The 19915-nt window shown below is 34.1% G+C and overlaps 1 protein-coding gene across 3 annotated transcripts in view; it reads left to right on the top strand.

Annotated features, from left to right (window-relative positions):
* TTC7B (tetratricopeptide repeat domain 7B) overlaps positions 1 to 19915 on the top strand; it is a 118980-nt gene that overhangs the window by 20867 nt on the left and 78198 nt on the right. For 2 of the 3 annotated variants that reach the window (XM_032232942.1, XM_032232951.1), the window contains 5 exons: positions 2519 to 2649; positions 4607 to 4728; positions 15566 to 15644; positions 16564 to 16736; positions 18441 to 18504. In XM_032232942.1, the coding sequence (XP_032088833.1) occupies positions 2519 to 2649; positions 4607 to 4728; positions 15566 to 15644; positions 16564 to 16736; positions 18441 to 18504 (569 nt within the window). Of the gene's footprint in view, positions 1 to 2518; positions 2650 to 4606; positions 4729 to 8697; positions 8774 to 15565; positions 15645 to 16563; positions 16737 to 18440; positions 18505 to 19915 lie in introns of those variants that run through there. The other variant, XM_032232960.1, reaches the window with a different exon arrangement.

The following is a 19915-nucleotide window of genomic DNA, read 5'->3' as shown; positions in this document are numbered from 1 at the left end:
ACTGAGAGCATATGCACCAAAGACAAATTCCTTGTGTGTCCAAGCACACTTGGCCAATAAAGAATTCTATTCTATTCTAGAATATAGAATACACTTGGAAGTTTTACTGACAAATGGCATAGTTGATTCTAGAAGAATAACTGTATGGCAGATGTTACATTGTTTTTTCTATAATATATAGAAGTTGTAAACTTCCAGAAAATATGTTTGCTGCAGAAAAACATGCATTATGATTATGCATATTGTGGTGGTGACAGTTTAAGTAGACAGGTGGGAAATAAAATTATTTCTCTTTTCAAAAAATATATCTCTGATTTTAAATTCGTAAGTCATTTTTTTCTTGGAATAATTATTCAGTTTAGATAAAGAATGGATGGATCCATTCTTCCAGCCAAATTTAGAAAAAAATTCTAAATCTTTCAAGATTTTATAAAGTAATTTGGACCCATTTTTCTAATATAATTAGGATTTAGACTAATTGATGTGGTGAATGTAGAACTAGTGAATAAGAACCAATGAATGTGGTGGGGGATCCATGACACCAGGAAGTGCTTTTCTCAACATCCTTTTGTTCATTCCGAGGTTTTTGCTGTAGCTGTGTTTGTGTTGGTTTAGAAGCTACCCATGCTTCCAATGAAAAAACGTTGATGTCTGTTGCGCCATTCCACATGTCAGGAGCAATATTGTTCTGTGGTTTTCTTTTACAGTGGTACTCTGATTTTTTTTAAAGCAGTTTGTTAGCAGTTTAGCAACTTTATTAGCTACTGCTAATTAGACTGTATTTTAGTGTATTTTCTTACTGGTACTAATAACTGGAATAACCTCCAAGTTACTCTGCTTGAGCTGTTTTTCTCCATTGCTCTTCCAAATTTAAGATGCCACCAGCGTCTTGTTGCATATCATTTTATAATTTAAGTACACTGACAATAATTATTTTCAGTTATTTCTCTCATTTCATTTAAAAGTGTTGCTGCTGTGATATTTTTTAAAAAAAAACTTATTTTCTATCAAACATTTATTTATATACCCGTGTACTTCCTAAAACATCTTAAGTCTAAAAAATGTTTATTTGTTTAATTTTATAAAATACAAAGAAAAAATAAAAACAGGAAATTAAGGGAAGGTAAAAGAGCACAGAAAAAAGGTGTAACATGCAAGGGGGGGGGAGAAAAGGAAGAAAAAAAGAAAAGAAATATTCCTAAAATATCTTATACCATTCTTGGTAGCATCTTAATGTGTTGTTGGAATCCAGCTGGCCCTCTTAAATTCCTGAGAACAAATATACCCCCGCATCTGTTTAAATAATTTGTTATATATGTGGGTGTTTGATTCTTAATCTATTTATGAGAATTGATAACGTAAAACAGCCCCTAATTAGCTTTAGCATTTGATTAATCTTTTATCCATTTTAATTACTGTTGTTCAGTCACTAAGTCGTGCCCAATTCTTTGCAACCCCATTGGGCCACACCATGCCAGCCCCCCATTTTCCACTGTCTACTGGAGTCTGCCCAAACTCATGGCCATTGTGTCAATGACACTATCTAACCATCTCATCCTATGCCATCCCATTCTATAGCCTGTAATCTTTTCAAACATCAGGGTCTTTTCCACTGAATCCTCTCTTTTCATTTGGTGGTCAAAGTATTGGAGCTTCAGCTTCAGTATCTGTTTTTCCAAAGTACAATTGGGTGATTTCCTTTAGGATTGATTGATTTGGTCTCCTTGCAATCCAAGGGACTCTCAAGAGTCTTCTTCACAGCACAATTTGAAAGGATAAATTCTTCCATGCTCAACCTTCCTTATGGTCCAACTCTCACAGTCCTACATTACTAACTTTTATCTTTTTGGTACCGTCCATGGGGTTTCCTTGGCAGGGTACTAGAATGGGTTGTCATTTCCTTCTCTGCCTTAGGTGGCCCTGCACATCTTAGCTTATAGTTTCTTTGAGCTACCAAAGCCATTTTGTCATAACGAGGCAATGATCCATGAAAGCTAACCTTTTTGGTATGGGATCCAAAATAGTTTATTAAGTTAAACCTATTTGAAATAAATAAAAAGAGGGAAAAAATCCTTTGAAATAACTGAAGAAGGTGATATTAATACTTTCTTATTCTTCTTAAAAAGTATCCCAAATATTTTAAGAGGTTGTAGGAATGTTTTGCAAACCTGTTAGCAAAAGATGATTAAAATTACATATAAAATCCTGATTGTGTTGCCAGTTCTGGACTTCTTTCATTGTTTTGTTTTCTTTCTTCTAATCTCTACTTTGAAGGCAATAAATATTGTGTGATACAATTTATCATAGACCTATTTCATTATATTTTAGGTGTGATCTGTGTATTCATGAATCTCACTACATATTTTCTCACCACATTGACAACTATGGCTTCTCAGTTACATACAACAGAATTTTCAGATATACATTTAGCTGTTGTACTGTTTTCAGTATTTGATAAATGAAAAGAGATTGATTTAGTTCCAAGTTGTTTTCTTAAATTAAATTGTATTTCCTTTAGGTCTTTGTCTAGAAAAATTACCAATATCCTCTTCAACAAGCAACCTCAATGCAGACCGTGAACAGGAAATTATAATGTGCTATGAGAAGGCTGGGGATATAGCCCTTCTGTATCTCCAGGAAATAGAAAGGGTAAGATGGGATAGGTAATCTCAACAAAATAACCAATTTTTATTTTTTATTTTACTTTTTCTCTTTTCTGGGATTACTCCTATCTACTATATATGGCTTTAAAAAAAATCTAAGATTCAAAAATTTATTATTTGGTTTAAATAACCCTTTCTTCACCTCTATATAGATTTTTTTTAATTAATCCCAGCTAAAAAACAGAAGCATTACTTTTTTTAATCTATTCTAATTTTTTACATGCCATAACAGGTATCCGTTATTTCTTCGAACTGAATAGCCCCCATGAATGGCTGATTTCAGGCATTCTAGATGAAAATAGTCCACCACTTTCTATTGAGAATTGTATGACTCTTTATCCTTGTCTTAAGAAAATAACTTTTCTGCACAAAATGCAGAAAAACATCTCTAAATTGAATTCACATGATAAAGAGTTTTCCCTATGATATTCTCAAGTTTTCTTTGGTAATGTGTTAAAACTTTGTTCGTACTGAAAGCTGGCATTCCACTTATTGGTTGTATAATTTTTAAACAATGACATAGAGTTGGCTGTTCTTTATATTCCTATTTTATTTTCTCAAGCTATAAAATGAACTCATAGAAATTTACTTTACTAATTTTTTACTGAAAATTCAGAATGTTGCTACAAGAAGCATTGAATCAATTTTTTCCTCAGCTTTTGCCATTGCAGTTGCAACTTAAATAGTAGTAGCACTTAGACTTATATACCGCTTCTTAGTGCTTTACAGCCCTCTAAGCTGTTTACAGAGTTCAGCCTATTGCCCCCAACAATCTGGTCATCATTTTTCCCACTTCAGAAGGATGGAAGGATGAGTCAGCCTTGAGCCTGATGAGATTCGAACTTACCAATTATTTGGAACTTGCCAAATATGAATATTTAATGATGGGGGGGGATTGTTATTTCCATTCATAATATTTGTCTATATCCAAATAAGGCAACTTTTTTTTTACAAACTAATGAAATACAATCATAAATTATAATAAAATAATAGATTATAATAAAACATATAACATCCTGAGCGATATAACCAAAACCAGACAGATTTCCTTAGCATTTCTAATCATAGTTTTCCATTCTAATGTGTTTATTAAGGTTTGAGTTTCATTTCAGGAAAACTTTACAATTTTCATGACAGAGCTAAAAATTAATAAATTTTGGCCAGTTCTTACCTATCCTCCTTTAAAGGCTATTTGATATTTAAATGATTCTAGGTGAAAAGCAATAGTGGACAATAGTTAAAGCGTTTTAAGTTTATTTATTTACTGCATTTGTATATCATATCTCTCTGCAAAAACACAGCAATTATTTGTAAAACTGAACACGGATAATTGAAGAGACAGAGCCTCTTTACCCAAAAAAACCCTGTTCATGTTGGGGTGATCAAGGTTTGTTAGCGTTTGTAGGATGAATTTTCATTTAAAAATTGGGATAAAATTGGCAGTGGTATGATTGTATAACTGAATGGATGCCAAAAACACTCACCGAGTTTTTGATGGTTTGAGATGATTGAAAGGGTGAAATTGGTACAGTTGTCCCTGAAAGTTTTTAATATGCCATTTTTGTCCTTTATTTTAGCAAAACCAAAAATTAAGCCATAATCAAGATAAAAGTAAAATCATGCCTGAAAATCAAGAATCAATTTTAGGTGCTACAAAATAGTTATTGGAGGTCTTCCACAGGCTACATATTGCCAACCACTGAGAAATATAGTATATTGATGCTCCATAAATAAACCAACATTATTGTAAACTGTGTACCCATCTGTATTTCTTAATGTACAAGATGGGCATGAAGATCACTTGTGTCGCTGAAGAAAGCTTGCTTACATGGCAGCCCTCCTATCCAGTGGGGCAGTGTAGAGAATGTTCTGTCTCTGCCTCCTACTGGTGAAGGAAGAAATCATTTAGGGGAATTTATTCATTTATTTCTATGATCTCCTAGGTAATAATTGCCAATATGCAGAACAGAAGTCCTAAGCCTGGATCTGGAACACATGAACAAGAACTTGGATATTTTTTAGAAACTGGACTTCAGAGGGCCCATGTCTTATACTTCAAAAATGGGTAAGATTTGATTGTATATTCTTCTGATATACTGTAATTTTAAAAAAATTAACTGGAATGATTTAGAAAAACCTTGGGTTTTGTTGTAAGTTGACACACTAATTAGTTGTGGTGCAATATTCTAATCCAAAGAGAGAAAGTTGTGTTTCAGATCTGATATTGGTGTTGTTGTTAGTTGCGAAGTCGTGTCTGACTCATTGTGACCCCATGGACATGTTCCTCCAGGCCTTCCTCTCCTCCACCATCCTCTGGAGTCAAAAGTTCATGCCGACTGCTTCAGTGACTCCACCCAGCCACCTCGTTCTCTATTGTCCCCTTCTTCTTTTGCCCTCAATCTTTCCTAGCATTAGGCTCTTCTTCATTTCATCCTTCCTTCTCAATAGGTGGCCAAAGTATTTGAGTTTCATCTTCAGGATGTTGGTGTACCTTTTTATCTATTAGTAGCTCCTTAAAGTCAGGGACACTTTAACCATGCCTTAATTTAAACAGGCATTTTCCTGAGCCTGTGTGGCTACTTAGGAAAGACCAAGAAAAGATGCAACTATTAAGGGAAGTTGCTGACAGGTATAGTGAATGAACCTATCCCAAATTTAAACTACTGTTTCCATTTTAAATCAGAATGCTGCGTACCTTTGCAAAATATATATGTTTTTGTAATTACTATCTTGCATTTAATAATTTATTATTCAATATATTTTCTGGGAATATATTATAAATTATATTTTAACTTCTCTCAGCACTGTGTTGAAGCTTTAATAATAAAGAGTTCTAGACACATAGCACTGTTATTTTTAAGTTTTTCCAAACTTTTCATTTGGCACTTATTTTAACATTGTGTTTTATGTTAAATTTTCAATAGATTGATAATTTATTTGACCCCTGCCCCGGGCTGAGCCCGGTCATCTTTTACAGTTAATTGTTTATTTGATTTTATAGACTCCTTTATTAGTTTTTTAACAAAATGTCTTTAACACTACTTTTATTATTTAATCAGATGAAAAAGAGAATAATAATATCACAGTGGTAAAGTGGGGTGGAAAGGAGGGATTGTGCTCATACAATATTCTATGTTTTTAAAGGAAAGTATAGGTAGAATACTTTCTTGCTTAGTAAAAATAAATGATTGTAATTGTTTAACTCATCAAACTTAAATCCAGATTGCATACAATATTAGCTTATTTATGATAGTGTAATTTAGTACAAGATTAGGTTTGGTCAGTTAAACAGTTCGGTAAGGCTGTGAAGGAATCCAAAATTGAAGAAGAAAATATGATTTAAGTGCACAGAGACATCATAAAAAAGGTCTCTCTTTGTCACAGTGAACAAGTGTTAATGCAGTAATATTAGAATTGTGTGTTAAGGATAAAATTTAACAAAGTTTAGCTTTGTTGTGGGCATAACATTTAATTTATATCTTTTTGGCATCATGGCATCATTAGTGATGCCTGAAAAATTAAGGTAAGAGCTAACTTCATGAGAATGAAGTCACAGTTCGTGTTGACATTGCTTATACTTGGATCATGTCATGTATCTCTAAATATATGTAGACTGCTTCTCTATTTTCACTTGAATAAGCTTTTCTGGAAAATGAATAACCAAAAGATTTTTAGTTTGGGTGTTTTATGAGAACTCTTTTCCTGCTATATCTCTGATTCTAATCTCTCAGACAATAGACACTTTTTAGTCTGATCTGGTAAAACTGGAGTAGTACCCAGAATATAATTCAAGTGTTTCAAGCAAGAATAATTTTGGATTGTTTGACCAAATGTAATAGATTACTCATGCTAAGGAATTATTAAATATTAGTTTTTCAGAAATCAAATTTTAATGTATACATATAGGGAAATAGAACATGAGTTGTCAAGGTTTCCCAAGAATGAATGGGGAAAATATTGAATATAATTTATATATGCTTATACTTTTAATAAGACGCTGAGTAAAAGGACAAATTGTAGTGATTTTTTTTTAAAAAATGCTAATAATGCAAGCTTGCATATATCTGTCCTGAACTAGATTCCTGCTAAGTTCAGTGTGAGTTCCATATAAGTAATGTATTTCTTGGAGTATAAGACTATGAAGTATAAGACGCACCTAGCTTTTGGGGAGGAAAACAAGGGGGGGAAATCTGCTTCTGCCTCCCAGCAATTTGCCTCCTTGCAACAAACAGCAAAGTGTACAGACAATATACACTGTATTGTTACATTTTAGACTATACTTGTACAGATGCTGTTAAAATTGATGTGCTTTCTGGAAGTATAGTTATTCTCTGCTATTTAAAAGAAGATACAATAGTACTGGGCGTCTTCAGATCAAGCATTTATTTTTAAAAGCATCTTCATTTTGTTAAACTGTCTAGAACAATTATAAAGCAGTCTTTAAAAAATAAGTCTAATAATTTGAACATTCTATAGGTATTTATAGTTATTGACTTACCTCCTTGCAGCAAACAGCAAACAATCTGATTAGCACAAGAAAAATAATCTACTTCTGCCTCCAAGCAATTTGACTCGTGGAGCAAACAACAAGTTTCACTTTCAATTTCAGCATGGGCCTCCTGATCATCAGCTGTTTCAGACTGCAGGGATTGATATAGTCTATTGCAGCCTTCGTAAGCCCCATTTTCCCCATTTGCTGCAAGGAGGTAAATTGTTGGATGGCAGAGGCCAAAGGGTGGGGGCCGGTGGGTGGGTGGGGGCTACATTCAGTGTATAAGACACACCCAAATTTTCACCCTCTTTTAGGGGGGGAAGGTGCGTCATACTCTGAAAAATACAGTATATACGGAACTTTAAAAGCTTATGCTTAAAGAGAGACCAGGGAAAAATTAAGAGGAATATTAATTGAATTAGATTTGGCTAAAAAAACTTTTATAGATAATTAAGATTTCTGAGAGAAGGGTTGCTTCCATCATGTTTCCTGTATAGTTTACTTATCTCTGTCTCTCTCTCCCTCCCTCTCCCCTCTGTGTGTGTGTGTGTGTGTGTGTTTCAGAGTTCATTAGAATGAACTTGATTGTTGATCAAGTTGATTGTTACTGATATGCCAGGTTCACTGTAGTGATACATGATTATTTTGATACACTATATTGTGTTGATTTACATGTTTATGATATTTTAATTAGTGTAAAATTAAATGTAGTAATATAATAGTAATACAATTGTTATTGTAAGCTGGTCAGAATTGTAATTGCACCATATTGAAATGTTTGTGAATAAACAAATAAACAAGCAATGTCTCTATTACCTCACCTCCCCCTCCACTGGCAAATAAAAACCTTTGATGCAAGGCAGCTGTAAGTGGACATACAAAACAATAGCAAAATATTGCTTTCCAAAATCTTCCATTATTTAAAACTAACATTATGAGTGTAAGGAAGTTAATAAATAGGTTTTATACTAATCAAAAATATAGATAGCTACTACTATACAAGAATGATATGAACTTTAAATGGGCTTTATTTCAGTGACTTATTACTAGGACTAACTAAACACCATTTACAGTTTAATGTTACTAAGAGTTTTCAGTTGATTTTTGGCACTTTTAGAAGTACAGTAAACCCTCGATTTTACAAGTCTTTATTTAGTAGATTTCATATGAAGGGAACAAAATCTGAATTCAAACCTTTCTTTGATCAAGTCAATGGTTGCTGCTTCTGTGCATGTGCAAACAAGCATTATACTTCATGATATTAGTGACATTCTTCATGTCTTTCATACATGCTAATGTTTGGGATACAACTTTTTATAAGATTCTGTAGGTTTTTTTGTAAATATTTGGTAATTGCTTTATTTAATCAATGATAGCTGCAAAGGGAGGCAAGGAGAAAAAAAGATCCCACCTCTCCAATGTAATAACTTTTATTGATACCATATCTGATCTTGAAGTCCAGCCTTATTACCCCCACTTCCATACTTTTAGGAAGATAATCATACAGAGGCAACAATTTCCAAGACTCAGTTAAAATTGGATACTTTCTTGAAATCAATCAGGCATCCTATATCATCCCTGAAACCCAGCACATCTGCAGCAAACAGCCATAAGTAAGGTAAGTTTTCTCACGTACACGCATTTGGGGTATTAAAAAAATTCAAATGTAATGGACATTCAGCTTTAGCCAACATCCATCCTATCAGGTAACCTATAAAATCGAGGGTTTACTTATTTTTTTCTTTATCTTCTATATGTGCTGACTTAAGTACAACCATTTGAAACCTTGCACACATTCATTAGAAACTTTGCAGAGACATCTTATGAGCCCAACTTTTAAACAGTTTTAATCATAATAAAAATATTTTCGTGGTGGTTCTTTTTAAAAGAAAAAACAATCAGATATTGCTAATATTACCACAATACTATCCTGTTAATTTTTTTGATAAATCGATTGGTTGCATGGATGCTGTAGCTGCAGCAGTTTGGTTAAATGGCAAGTGAACATTTACAAAAATGTTACAGATGTCCATTATTTTCTGTGGTCCCATTAGCTGTAATTTGTGGTTTTACATTTTATAAATAGAGACCAAATTGTGATACATTAATTAATTATTTGATACCTGTAGTAGCACCTGCCCTCTGGAATGAGGTTATCCTTGACATTTGATGGTCCCCATTTGTACTGATGTTTCAAAGAGTCTTAAAGATCTAGGTCTTCATCCAGGCCTTTGGCAAGCATAATCAAAATTCCCCTTTTCTTATTTTTCTTGTTCCCATCTGGGTTACTTGTCTTTGCCATGTTTTCTTTTTTATGTTGTTTTCTTTTTTAAATGTTTTTATGTTTTTTTTTTAAGAAAATCAGTTTATAAATTGCCTAGAATCATTGAGAGGGGTTCCACCACAAAACCGCGTTCGACTAAACCGCGCTGCTGACGTCATCAACAGGGCGACAACAGCGCGGAGACAGAAGCATGCTGTAAACGCTAAACCTAAAATTAACCCCTAAACCTAACCCCCCTAAACCTAAACCTAACCCTAACCCTAAACCTAACCCTTAACCTAACCCTAAACCTAACCCTAAACCTAACCCTTAACCTAACCCTAAACCTAATCCTAACCCTTAACCTAACCCTAACTCTTAACCTAACCCTAAACCTAACCCTAACCCTTAACCTAACCCTAAACCTAACCCTAAACCTAACCTTAAACCTAACCCTTACCTTAAGTTGAATCGGCTTGCTTTCAAAGCGCTATTTAAAGCGCCCTTCTTTCTCCGCGCTGGCTGTTGTCGCCCTGTTGATGACGTCAGCGACGCGGTTTAATCGGGTGCGGCTTAGTCGAGCGCGGTTTTGTCCTGCCACGATTGAGAGGTGGTGGCATAAAAATTAAATAAATGAAATAAATATACTTGTAAGTATATTGTAAGTATTTGAGCAGTTTTGGCACAGTGGTTAGCATGCAGTACTGCGGGCTACTTCTGCTGACTGCTGGTTGCCAGCAATTCAGCAGTTTGAGTCTCAATGTTGACTCTTACGAGGTTGATAATGAGGACCCATATTGGGGGCAATATGCTGACTCGGTAAAACTGCTTAGAGTGGGCTGTAAAGAACTGTAAAGCATTTTATAGGCTGAAAAGTACTGCAATTAGCAATATACACACATTATCTATAATTCTGGTGTGGTTTTTGTTACTTTAAGAATTGTAATATGGCAGGCCTCGTGTGTAAGGTACAATTTTTAAAAGATAGAGTTCAACATATCGACATTTGCTTTTCCTCTTGACTCAGGTCAGGTCTCAGACGTTTTGGGCTAATCCTGGCTTGTCACAGTCTCAGCAGGGGTGTGTTTGTGTGCCGTGATTGTTGGATGGCAATGCTGCTTATAGCAACTTGTGGTTCCACTAGACATTAGTGTTGAGAATGTTTTAAGACCTGCTTGTTTCTGAATATGCATGACAATATTGTTAAAGTTCCCACTAAAACCTTGAAAATGCAGTATTTCCTAGATAAAAAGGGAAAATATCCTTAGAAGAAACATGGGTGGCAATTTCCCATTCCAAACCAGATGATTTTATGGGGCTTGCTTAAAAAATGACTATGAAATTCCTTTGGTAGAAGATGCAGCAAGAGACAGGCATTTCTCGAAAGTGACACCTGTTTTCCAACTGCATTAGTTGCTAACTCTAGTGCTGCCTGCTGATTGCTTGTGACATCTCTTGATGTTGCTGGATGCTGATATTGCTTGCAGATGGTCCATAGTTATCTCTTAGTCACTTTCCTGATTGTACCCCTCTGGTGCTGGCACATTTTTGGGACCTTTGTTTGTCTGATGAGAAGAGGGCACATGGGTCAGGATTGGGCATTGATTAAGCCATGTAGTTAGAGATTGGAAAGAGTAATCTTCCAGAATGCAATATATATAAAATAACCTTTTTTATTTTATTTTATTTTTATTACTTTCTTAGTGCACTCAAACAGAAATATGATGTATACAGGATGTTCTTTTAAAGTATTAAATGGGTGGGATATATTTATCTTAAAATATTTCATTTTCATTTTATTACTTTATCATATTCATTCAGATAGTGTTGATATCCAAAGTAATGACTTCAAAGATTCTATAAGTCCATCAGAAAGTATTGCCTGCTATTTTATTTAGTTTGGCCTTTTCAATTATCTGATGGTTGATTGTAACAATTAATGGGGCAGGAATGTTCCTTCTTGTAGCTTGCTAGACTCCTAAGAGTTGCAACATTTGTATGGATCCACTTGGAATTGGACTGATAGGTTAGGGCTGGTTGAGGTGATAGAGGCATGAATCTTCCTGGTTAAATGAGAACAAAAAATGATCCTGTAGCTTATAATGAAGGTTATCAGTTTAAGATAGATGCCAGTTTGGATGATTCTCAGTTGTATATCTCAATCTTTGTCTGGCAAGCAATTAAAGGACAACTAAAAAGGTCTTCTCTCAGATCCTGGAGTCTGTTGAAGTCTGATTGAGGAGCAACAAGCTTGGGCCCCAACCTAGGAAGACTAAGGGGCTATAGGGACTTGGAATTCTCAATTATGGGAATTTTTCAACCTTGGTTAAGTGAGGTAGTATTCTTTATTCAGGACCAATTCATAATATGGAGGATTTCCTCAACTTTCAGCTCCTACTTGAAGAGCAGGTGGTAAGTGTGCCCAGAAAGCTTTTGCACAAATCCAACTTGTGGGCCTGTTCCTCAACTGAGAGACCTTTCTTTCAATCTTCATGCCTTGGTTATCTGACTAGCAGGCGACGGCAACATGATATCTTGAGGCTGACCTTGAAAAGACCACTGAAAAGGCACAGTTAGACCTGAATGGAACAACAACCCCCAGTTAAGCCAAATGTATGCTGTGTTTTTTAAACTGTTTTTGCTCTTTCCCCTATTTGTTATTTTATTTTTATCTTGTAATTGTAAGCCGCCCGGAGTCCTCTGGGATTGGGCGGCATATAAGCTCATTAAATTACCAATTACCAATATAACACAGTGATAGTGAGGCCTCACTGTGCTCATGTAACACCTTGATTTGTGACTCTCAGTGATTACCAATAAGCTTTTAGGTACAATTCAAGATGCTGGTTAATACCTATACAATTTTACACGATGTAGTTATCTAAGAGCTGTGGTGGCTCAGTAGTTAGAACACAGTACTGCAGGCTACTTCTGCTGCCTGCTGTCTGCCTGCAATTTGGCAGTTCGAATGTCACCAGGCTCAAGGTTGACTCAGCCTTCCATCCTTCTGAGGTGAGTAAAATGAGGACTGAGATTGTTGAGGGCAATATGCTGACTCTGTAAACCACTTAGAGAGGGCTGTAAAGTACTATGAAGCAGTATATAAGTCATTGTGCTAGTGCTAGTATCCCATTCTATATAATCAAGTCCTGACATTTAAGCAATGTTTCTAGTGAGGACCCAGGAAATGGATTTTTTCTATTGCAGCACCTGCTTTCTTGAATACCATCCTCCTGGAGATATCTTCATCCTTCCCTCTTGGCACCTTCAAATGAGCTTTAAGCACTTCCTCCTGCCTTTGGTGCCCTCAGCTCTTGGGTTCCTAGTAGATTTGGTTGAGGGTAATGGGAGATATTGTTTTTTTTCATTGTTCCCCTCAAAGTGATTGTACATTTTCATGCTATTTTTTTCTGTTTTTATTTTGTGAAGCTACTCAAAGTCATTTTTGGAGTAAGGTATCTTATTTATTTTTGAAGTTTTATTAAGGTTTATTATAGCATAAAATATAATAAAAATGAAAAATCAGGAGGAAGTGTAGGATTAAAAAAAGAGGAGAGGAAAAAAAGATGTTGACTTCTGATTCTTTCCAACATAATGAAATAGTAATCTATTAACAACCTCAACTTTTTACATTACTTATAATTATTACAAACTAGTTCTATAACTGCACAATTATTAAATCTTCAAACTAAATTCTAAATTTCATTTTTTTCTCATTCAAGCATAAAAACCAGAAACAGTATCCCAATAAAACAAGGTCTAATAAAATCTCTGTCTAGAGCAGTTTATACCTTAACCAATTCAGAGCATAATATTTTCAGTTTTTTCAATTGTTACATGCTGGTGTTGGAAAATGGAAATTTAATTATTACAAGTTTTTTCTGCAATCTGAATAATATAATATGGGGAAATCATTTCTGAATTACAATACAATAAAATACAATAGTAGAGTTGGAAGGGACCTTGGAGGTCTTCTACTCCAATCCCTTGCCTAGGCAGGAAACCCTACACCATTTCAGACAAATGGCTATCCAACATCTTCTTAAAGACTTCCAGTGTTGGGGCATTCACAACCTCTGGAGGCAAGCTGTTCCACTGATTAATTGTTCTAACTGTCAGGAAATTTCTCCTTAGTTCTAAGTTGCTTCTCTCCTTGATTAGTTTCCACCCATTGCTTCTTGTTCTACCCTCAGGTGCCTTGGAGAATAGTTTGACTCCCTCTTCTTTGTGGCAACCCCTGAGATATTGGAACACTGCTATCATGTCTCCCATAGTCCTTCTTTCTATTAAACTAGACATACCCAGTTCCTGCAACCGTTCTTCATATGTTTTAGTCTCCAGTCTCCTAATCATCTTTGTTGCTCTTCTCTGCATTCTTTCTAGAGTCTCCACATCTTTTCTATATCGTGGCGACCAAAACTGAATGCAGTATTTCAAGTATGTCCTTACCAAGGCATTATAAAGTGGTATTGCTATACCAATACCACTTTATATATATTACTATAGAGTCTTTGAAATCATTTTGTTGGCGAGTGGGCATTAGGGAGCAACTGAATGAATTTTCTTCCTCTTCATTAGCCCTTAGCACTGGAGTAAAAAACAAAAAAAAATATTTACTGTCTTTTTGTCATCTTTCCCACTGAATAATTGTAAAGGACTGGGTCAATTTTCCATTTTCTCTGAGGAAATGCATTTCAGGAAGCACTTCCTGAGCTTCACTTGTTCTCAACCAGAATCAATCATCTAACACAGTGTTTCTCAAGCTTAATTACTTTAAGATATGTGGATTTCAACTTCCTAGCTTCTAGTCCTGCCTTAGGCATAAAAGCCAGCTGGGTCAAGACTGAGCCAATCACACTCTATCAGCTCAACTCTGACTTACAGTGTTGGAAAGGAAAAAGAAGTATTATGTATATTTGCTACTTTGGGTTACTTGTAAAGTAGTTATGGCAAGATAAAAATGTAATAAATAAACTTTGTAGGTTTAAGTAGCAAAGGCTGAAAGCTTTCTGAAAACAATACTAATTAGTAAAATGTGTTTCCTAATTAACTGAAAAGGACAATTGTTAACACTGTTTCATTTGTAAGATCTCAAACAGAAACTTCAGCAGAAAACATAACCCATGAGTAATTAGAGGATATAAAAATATAAATTATATTGAGTTGAGTTTTATTTTTAGTTCTAGTACTGGTAAGATGCTAGTCCTCAGGTTGAAATTATCTGCATTATAATATGTGTAATATAGTACAAAATACTGCATTACAAAAATAATGGATTAATATTGTTAATTATGTGTTAGGAAAAATGATGAGAAAAATGATTACTTGGGAAATAATATATACAAATACAAACATTCCTTCCTTTATTATGCATTATGTTGAAATTTTTGGACTTCTGCAAAATAGACATCACATTCTGTCAAGTTGGAAGAAAAACATTTGAAAATTTCTTATTGCAGCTTCCATGCAAGATCTGTGGCTCACATCTTCTCGTTCCTAAACTCCACTAATTAAAGAGAAGCAATTATTATGTTTATTGTTATTATATGTTATAGTACTGTTTCTCAGGCTCATTCAAGTTTACAAAATGGTTATTGCTATGCAAATTGGAACATACATTTCCTGGACTCATTTGATCCAGCTACTACTAATACCTGGAATATTATTATCTGTTCACCTCCTTTGCCTTTACTGTTGAATTTATATAAAAAAAACCCATTACAAATATCAATTTATGGATTATATCTTCCAGTTTTTCATTTTACTGCATTTTATGACATTTAACTTCATGATTGTTTTTTGTTTATAAAAATCCCTTACCTCCTCTCTCTCCCTCCCTCCCTCCCTCCCTCCCCCCTTTTTATTTTTTGGAGAGGGAATAATTTTCAATCATCTTACATTTGCATGATGGTGTGAATGGAATTCTATCCTGGAATTAATCCATTTTACAGATTTAAAGTTGTTTTATTCTTATAAAAGAGGATAAGGTGTGAAATATTTTAAATGACGTTCAATAAATGGAAAACAATACTAATGTACTTATAGAATTAATAAGAAAGGCTGCAGTATTTAAATAACAGCTTGGAATATATTTTTATTTATTATTATATTATAATTTATATTATATTATTCTATGTACATATACAGGAATTTGACAAGAGGAGTTGGTAGATTTAGAGAGATCTTAAGAGCTGTTGAAACAAGAACTACACAGAATCTACGCATGGTAAGTTTTTATAGCTCTGGTAAATTAATGCTTGAATACAGTGAAATTCAATTAAGAATAAGTTTATTGGTTTATGTGTGACTGTGTTGATTTTAATACAGTGATTATTGATATCATTAGACTATACAAATATTATAGGATAATTATTGGTTAATATAATACTTGTGCAGGAAAATAAAATAAACATATTTGGAAAAGTTGGATCAGTATTTAGTGGACTCCTAATTTTTTATAAGCTCTCCACATATAAAGTTGTCCTGGTCCTGATTTTAGCTTTAGTGCCAAACGAAAACAGTTCCTGACCCCCTTCCCTGTGAAACCATTTATGTACTGATACTTTGAGAACAAATTCTAATTCATTAAACAACTCAGGTATATGAAGTTATGTTTTTTAGAAGACAAACCAAGCCCTTCTCCTATGTAGTAAACATAATATGGCTTGATATAAAAAGGTGTTAGAATTTTGATTGAATATATTAGAACCATTCTAATATAAAATACTTGATTTCAAATCATTTCTCTTTCTCCTCACTGTTTTGGTCCCTCACTAACTTGGCTAACTTTTTTTTTTAAAAAATCTGCAAATTAATAGTTTTTCCCAAACATATTGATATTGTCTAATATATAGATGATAATGTTTGGCTCCTTGAAAATAAGAATTTGAAGAATGAGTTATTTGTACATATGATATAATTGATTGCTCTTTGAAACTTTTGGTAAGTTTGTTCTTTTATTTTGTTCTGGACATTATATTCCACATGCACCCTATTTGCATACCATTGCTTATTGAATAAAGTTGTACAGTGCACAAGGACTTCAAGCAGTAAGTTGTTTCCTGTTATACACAAGTTCTGAATCCTGCTTTTGTTTATTCTAAACATTGTGGTAGTGATGGGGATTTCTTTTTTCTTCCTAACAGACAATAGCAAGGCAGTTAGCTGAAATTTTACTCCGTGGCATGTGTGAACAGAGCTACTGGCACCCTCTGGATGACCCTCCTCAACAGTCACCTTTAAACGATCCACTCTGGAAAATTGCAAACACTAAAAATTATGCTCTTAGCAGAAGACCTCGTGTGTATTCAGGAGAAAAGTATGTTAGAACGTAATGTTTTTAAAAGGAATATAATAAGTTCATATGATTTGTGTTATATAAATAATATTAACCCAGTGTATGGGCACAATGCCTTAACCATAACTACTGCACAGGGCAAGTAGAAAAGATGAAAGAAGAGTGCACAGGATAAGTTACTGTGGAGAAAAGTAGAAATGAAAAACAGAATTAAAAGCTTATATAGGTAAAACATGAATGTGAAATGATAAGGGCAGATGCATCTGTTTTAAAGTATGCTTCCTATGGTAGAAATTGGCATTAAAACTCATTTGGCTATTTATCAAAGCAGATTTATTAGCGATAGGTTTCAGTTGCCATTCTGTTTGGGTCAGCAGTGCAGTTTTCAAAGTATATCAACAATGGGTCTTTTCCTTTTTCCTGGAAAAATAAAACATACTGATGATATGTGAGATCACTGAGGGTTGCCTTTAAAGAAGGCAATATTAAAGAATTTTAGCAGAGCTGTTGCAATAACTAAATCTATCTAAAATGTGCATGGCTGGATGTCTGAATATTTATTTGTAAGTTATACACAGCAGCAAATATTAACCAGTTTATAAGTTCAGAACTGTTTGTCATGAACTTAAAACAATTGTTTTAAATTCTAAATAGGATTAGAGTTCAAAACTTAAATCTTTTTAAAAGATTTAAATCTTAATCTCTTAAGTATAAAGCAAATCAGGTTGAATGCAGGATTTAAATTTTATTAGGAAAAATTCTAAGCATTTCCTATAGGTGATTAGATTTTATTTCAATATGCTTGCTATTCACTGCCTATGTTTTCAATAAGTAAATACACCTTTTTTCCTCAAATTTCTTAATATTCTGAATTATGCATTCTCTAAAATATTAATGTGGAATGTGTTTGCCAGTATGGAGAACTGGTTATGATACCATAGCCAGTAGTTGAAATGTTCAGCTGGGACTGGTTCAAATCCAACATCATTTTGTCTCAGCCCTCAGTTTCAGTAGCGTTATGAAGTGTCTTTCCTGATCTTGTCTGTCCTGAAGGGCTGATGGGTCACTATTAAAGAGTGACATTTTATAAAGTTTTTCTCTGATTATTACGATGAATACGATGGACACTATATAATCAGTTCAGAGCTCCTTGGTTTCTTTATAGATATTTCTTCAAAATATATCCATTGTCAGAGAACATCCCAGACTGATGCCTGCCTCCTACATTCCAAGTGATGCTAAAGGTCCCTATTAAATGGTCTTAAGTTTCGAATATTACATAAATAATGAAAAAAATGTAGAATTGTTAATTATAATTTGGTCAGGTTTAATGTCATTTAATAGGGTTAAAAACAAAAAAATGCAAGATATTCTGATTAGAATAAAGAATAAAGAAATTTATAGAAATATGTATTCTTCAGATGACTGAACAGCTCTATATATAAATATTTAAATATTATAAAAATGCAAAGGAAGTGACATTAGCATTTTAAATAGGAGTAGTTGTAGTTTTAGTTGCCAAAGTAGCATATTTGTTTGAGCTATTCTAAATTGTTACACTTTGAAACACCTGTTTCAAAAATGGCTTCATTTCTATAATTTGAGTTGCTTTTACAAAAAACGAAATATCAAGTTGGATCATCATGAATATACAGATGTGACACAACTGTTACATGTAAATTAATTTTGTTGACTGTAATATAATGAATGCTCAATTTTTAACAGCATTTTTTGTCCTCAAGAGAATACTGAAGAAGCTTTGTTGCTGCTACTAATCAGTGAATCCATGGTGAGTTATGTTTCTTTATAAATGAGCACCTTTTATATTATTTCTATTGCACTTTACTGTTCACAAATTGTAACTTGCTGTAACAAGAGCAAAAGTTAAATGTGTGTCTTCATAGATAGGCAGTATGCAGTATGTGGATCAGGGGTGGGTTGTTGATGGCGTTACTGCCAGTTGGATGCATGCGCAGTTAACTGTAAATAGGTCTACACATGCGGAGACTGGGAATTGGACTGGGAGAAAAACCAGTGATGTAGGAATCTTTTTTTTTTAAATCTCTCTGTGTGTTTCTCCATTATGCTGCAGAGGTCTTGTTATAAGGAGACAGTGGGGTTGGGTAAGAAAAAGATCAGACTTTCAGGGCTAACACAAGAAAGTCAGGATTGAATACAAAGCAGACATAGACCAGAGCACAAATGGAATCAGACAAGTGGATCTGTTTTGTCAAGGAAGATTTGAAAATGGCATTGCCACCTTCACTTTCAGACATTTTCCAACAGTGGCATAACAATTGCCAAGACATATTGACTGTAATTATCAATACCAGATATTCAATAACAATTGGGACTGAAATTTGCATTCCAGTGTTCTGTTCCACAGACATCACCTGTCCATGTTTTTGATATTAAAACTGAGCTGTTTAGCAATCCTTTAGGAATAATATAGTCAATTTGATTTCTAGATACTTCATCTGAAAATGTTGATATATGTGTAAAGTTGCCATTTTGGCTGTTTGAAAATAGTGTTAGGTAAGAAGAAAACATTGGAATGCCAGTTGACATCTTTACTGTACAAAATTCAGTATATTCCTTCCTTCTTTGTTTAATTGTCCTTGATCTTCTTGCTGTTCGACTGTTGCCAATTTTTAGCACAGCAACTTGATGTTGGAACTTTCTGCTGAGTTTAGAGATCTTGTGGAAGACTTTCCTTGTTTTTCTATGTTTCTTTCCATCTTCAATGTCTTTACTGATACCATAACTCTGTGTCTTCTTTCTTTTAACAGTTCTCAGGAATTCTTTGTTAAGTTCCTTTCCAAGCACTTTGTCTTTCTTGTCTTTGGTTGTCTTCTTGGCAATTTCTACTGTTTGTTCTGATGCCCACTTTGCCTACTTCTGTTCTGATGCCCAGTTTCTTAGTCTGTTTCTTAGTCTTTGGCAATCTAGTTTCACATTAATCCTTTATATCTTTGATTTGTTGGCTTCTTGATCTCGAATGTGCACATGAGCAGTTTATGATTTGTTCTACAGTCAGCCCATGGCCATATTTCTACTGTCATAACTGAGCTCATTCACTTTCTTGTATGTAATTTAATCAATTTGATCTCTGGGGCTCCATTTAGTGATACCCATTTATATAAGGGACATTTTATTTCTACAAAGATAATGTTAATTATGAAGATAGACAGAAATTGATG

The sequence above is a fragment of the Thamnophis elegans genome, chromosome 1 (assembly GCF_009769535.1).
Source record: "Thamnophis elegans isolate rThaEle1 chromosome 1, rThaEle1.pri, whole genome shotgun sequence".
Lineage (NCBI taxonomy): Eukaryota > Metazoa > Chordata > Lepidosauria > Squamata > Colubridae > Thamnophis > Thamnophis elegans.
Note: the sequence above shows the minus strand (reverse complement) of the source record. Positions and strands in the feature narration are given on the sequence as shown.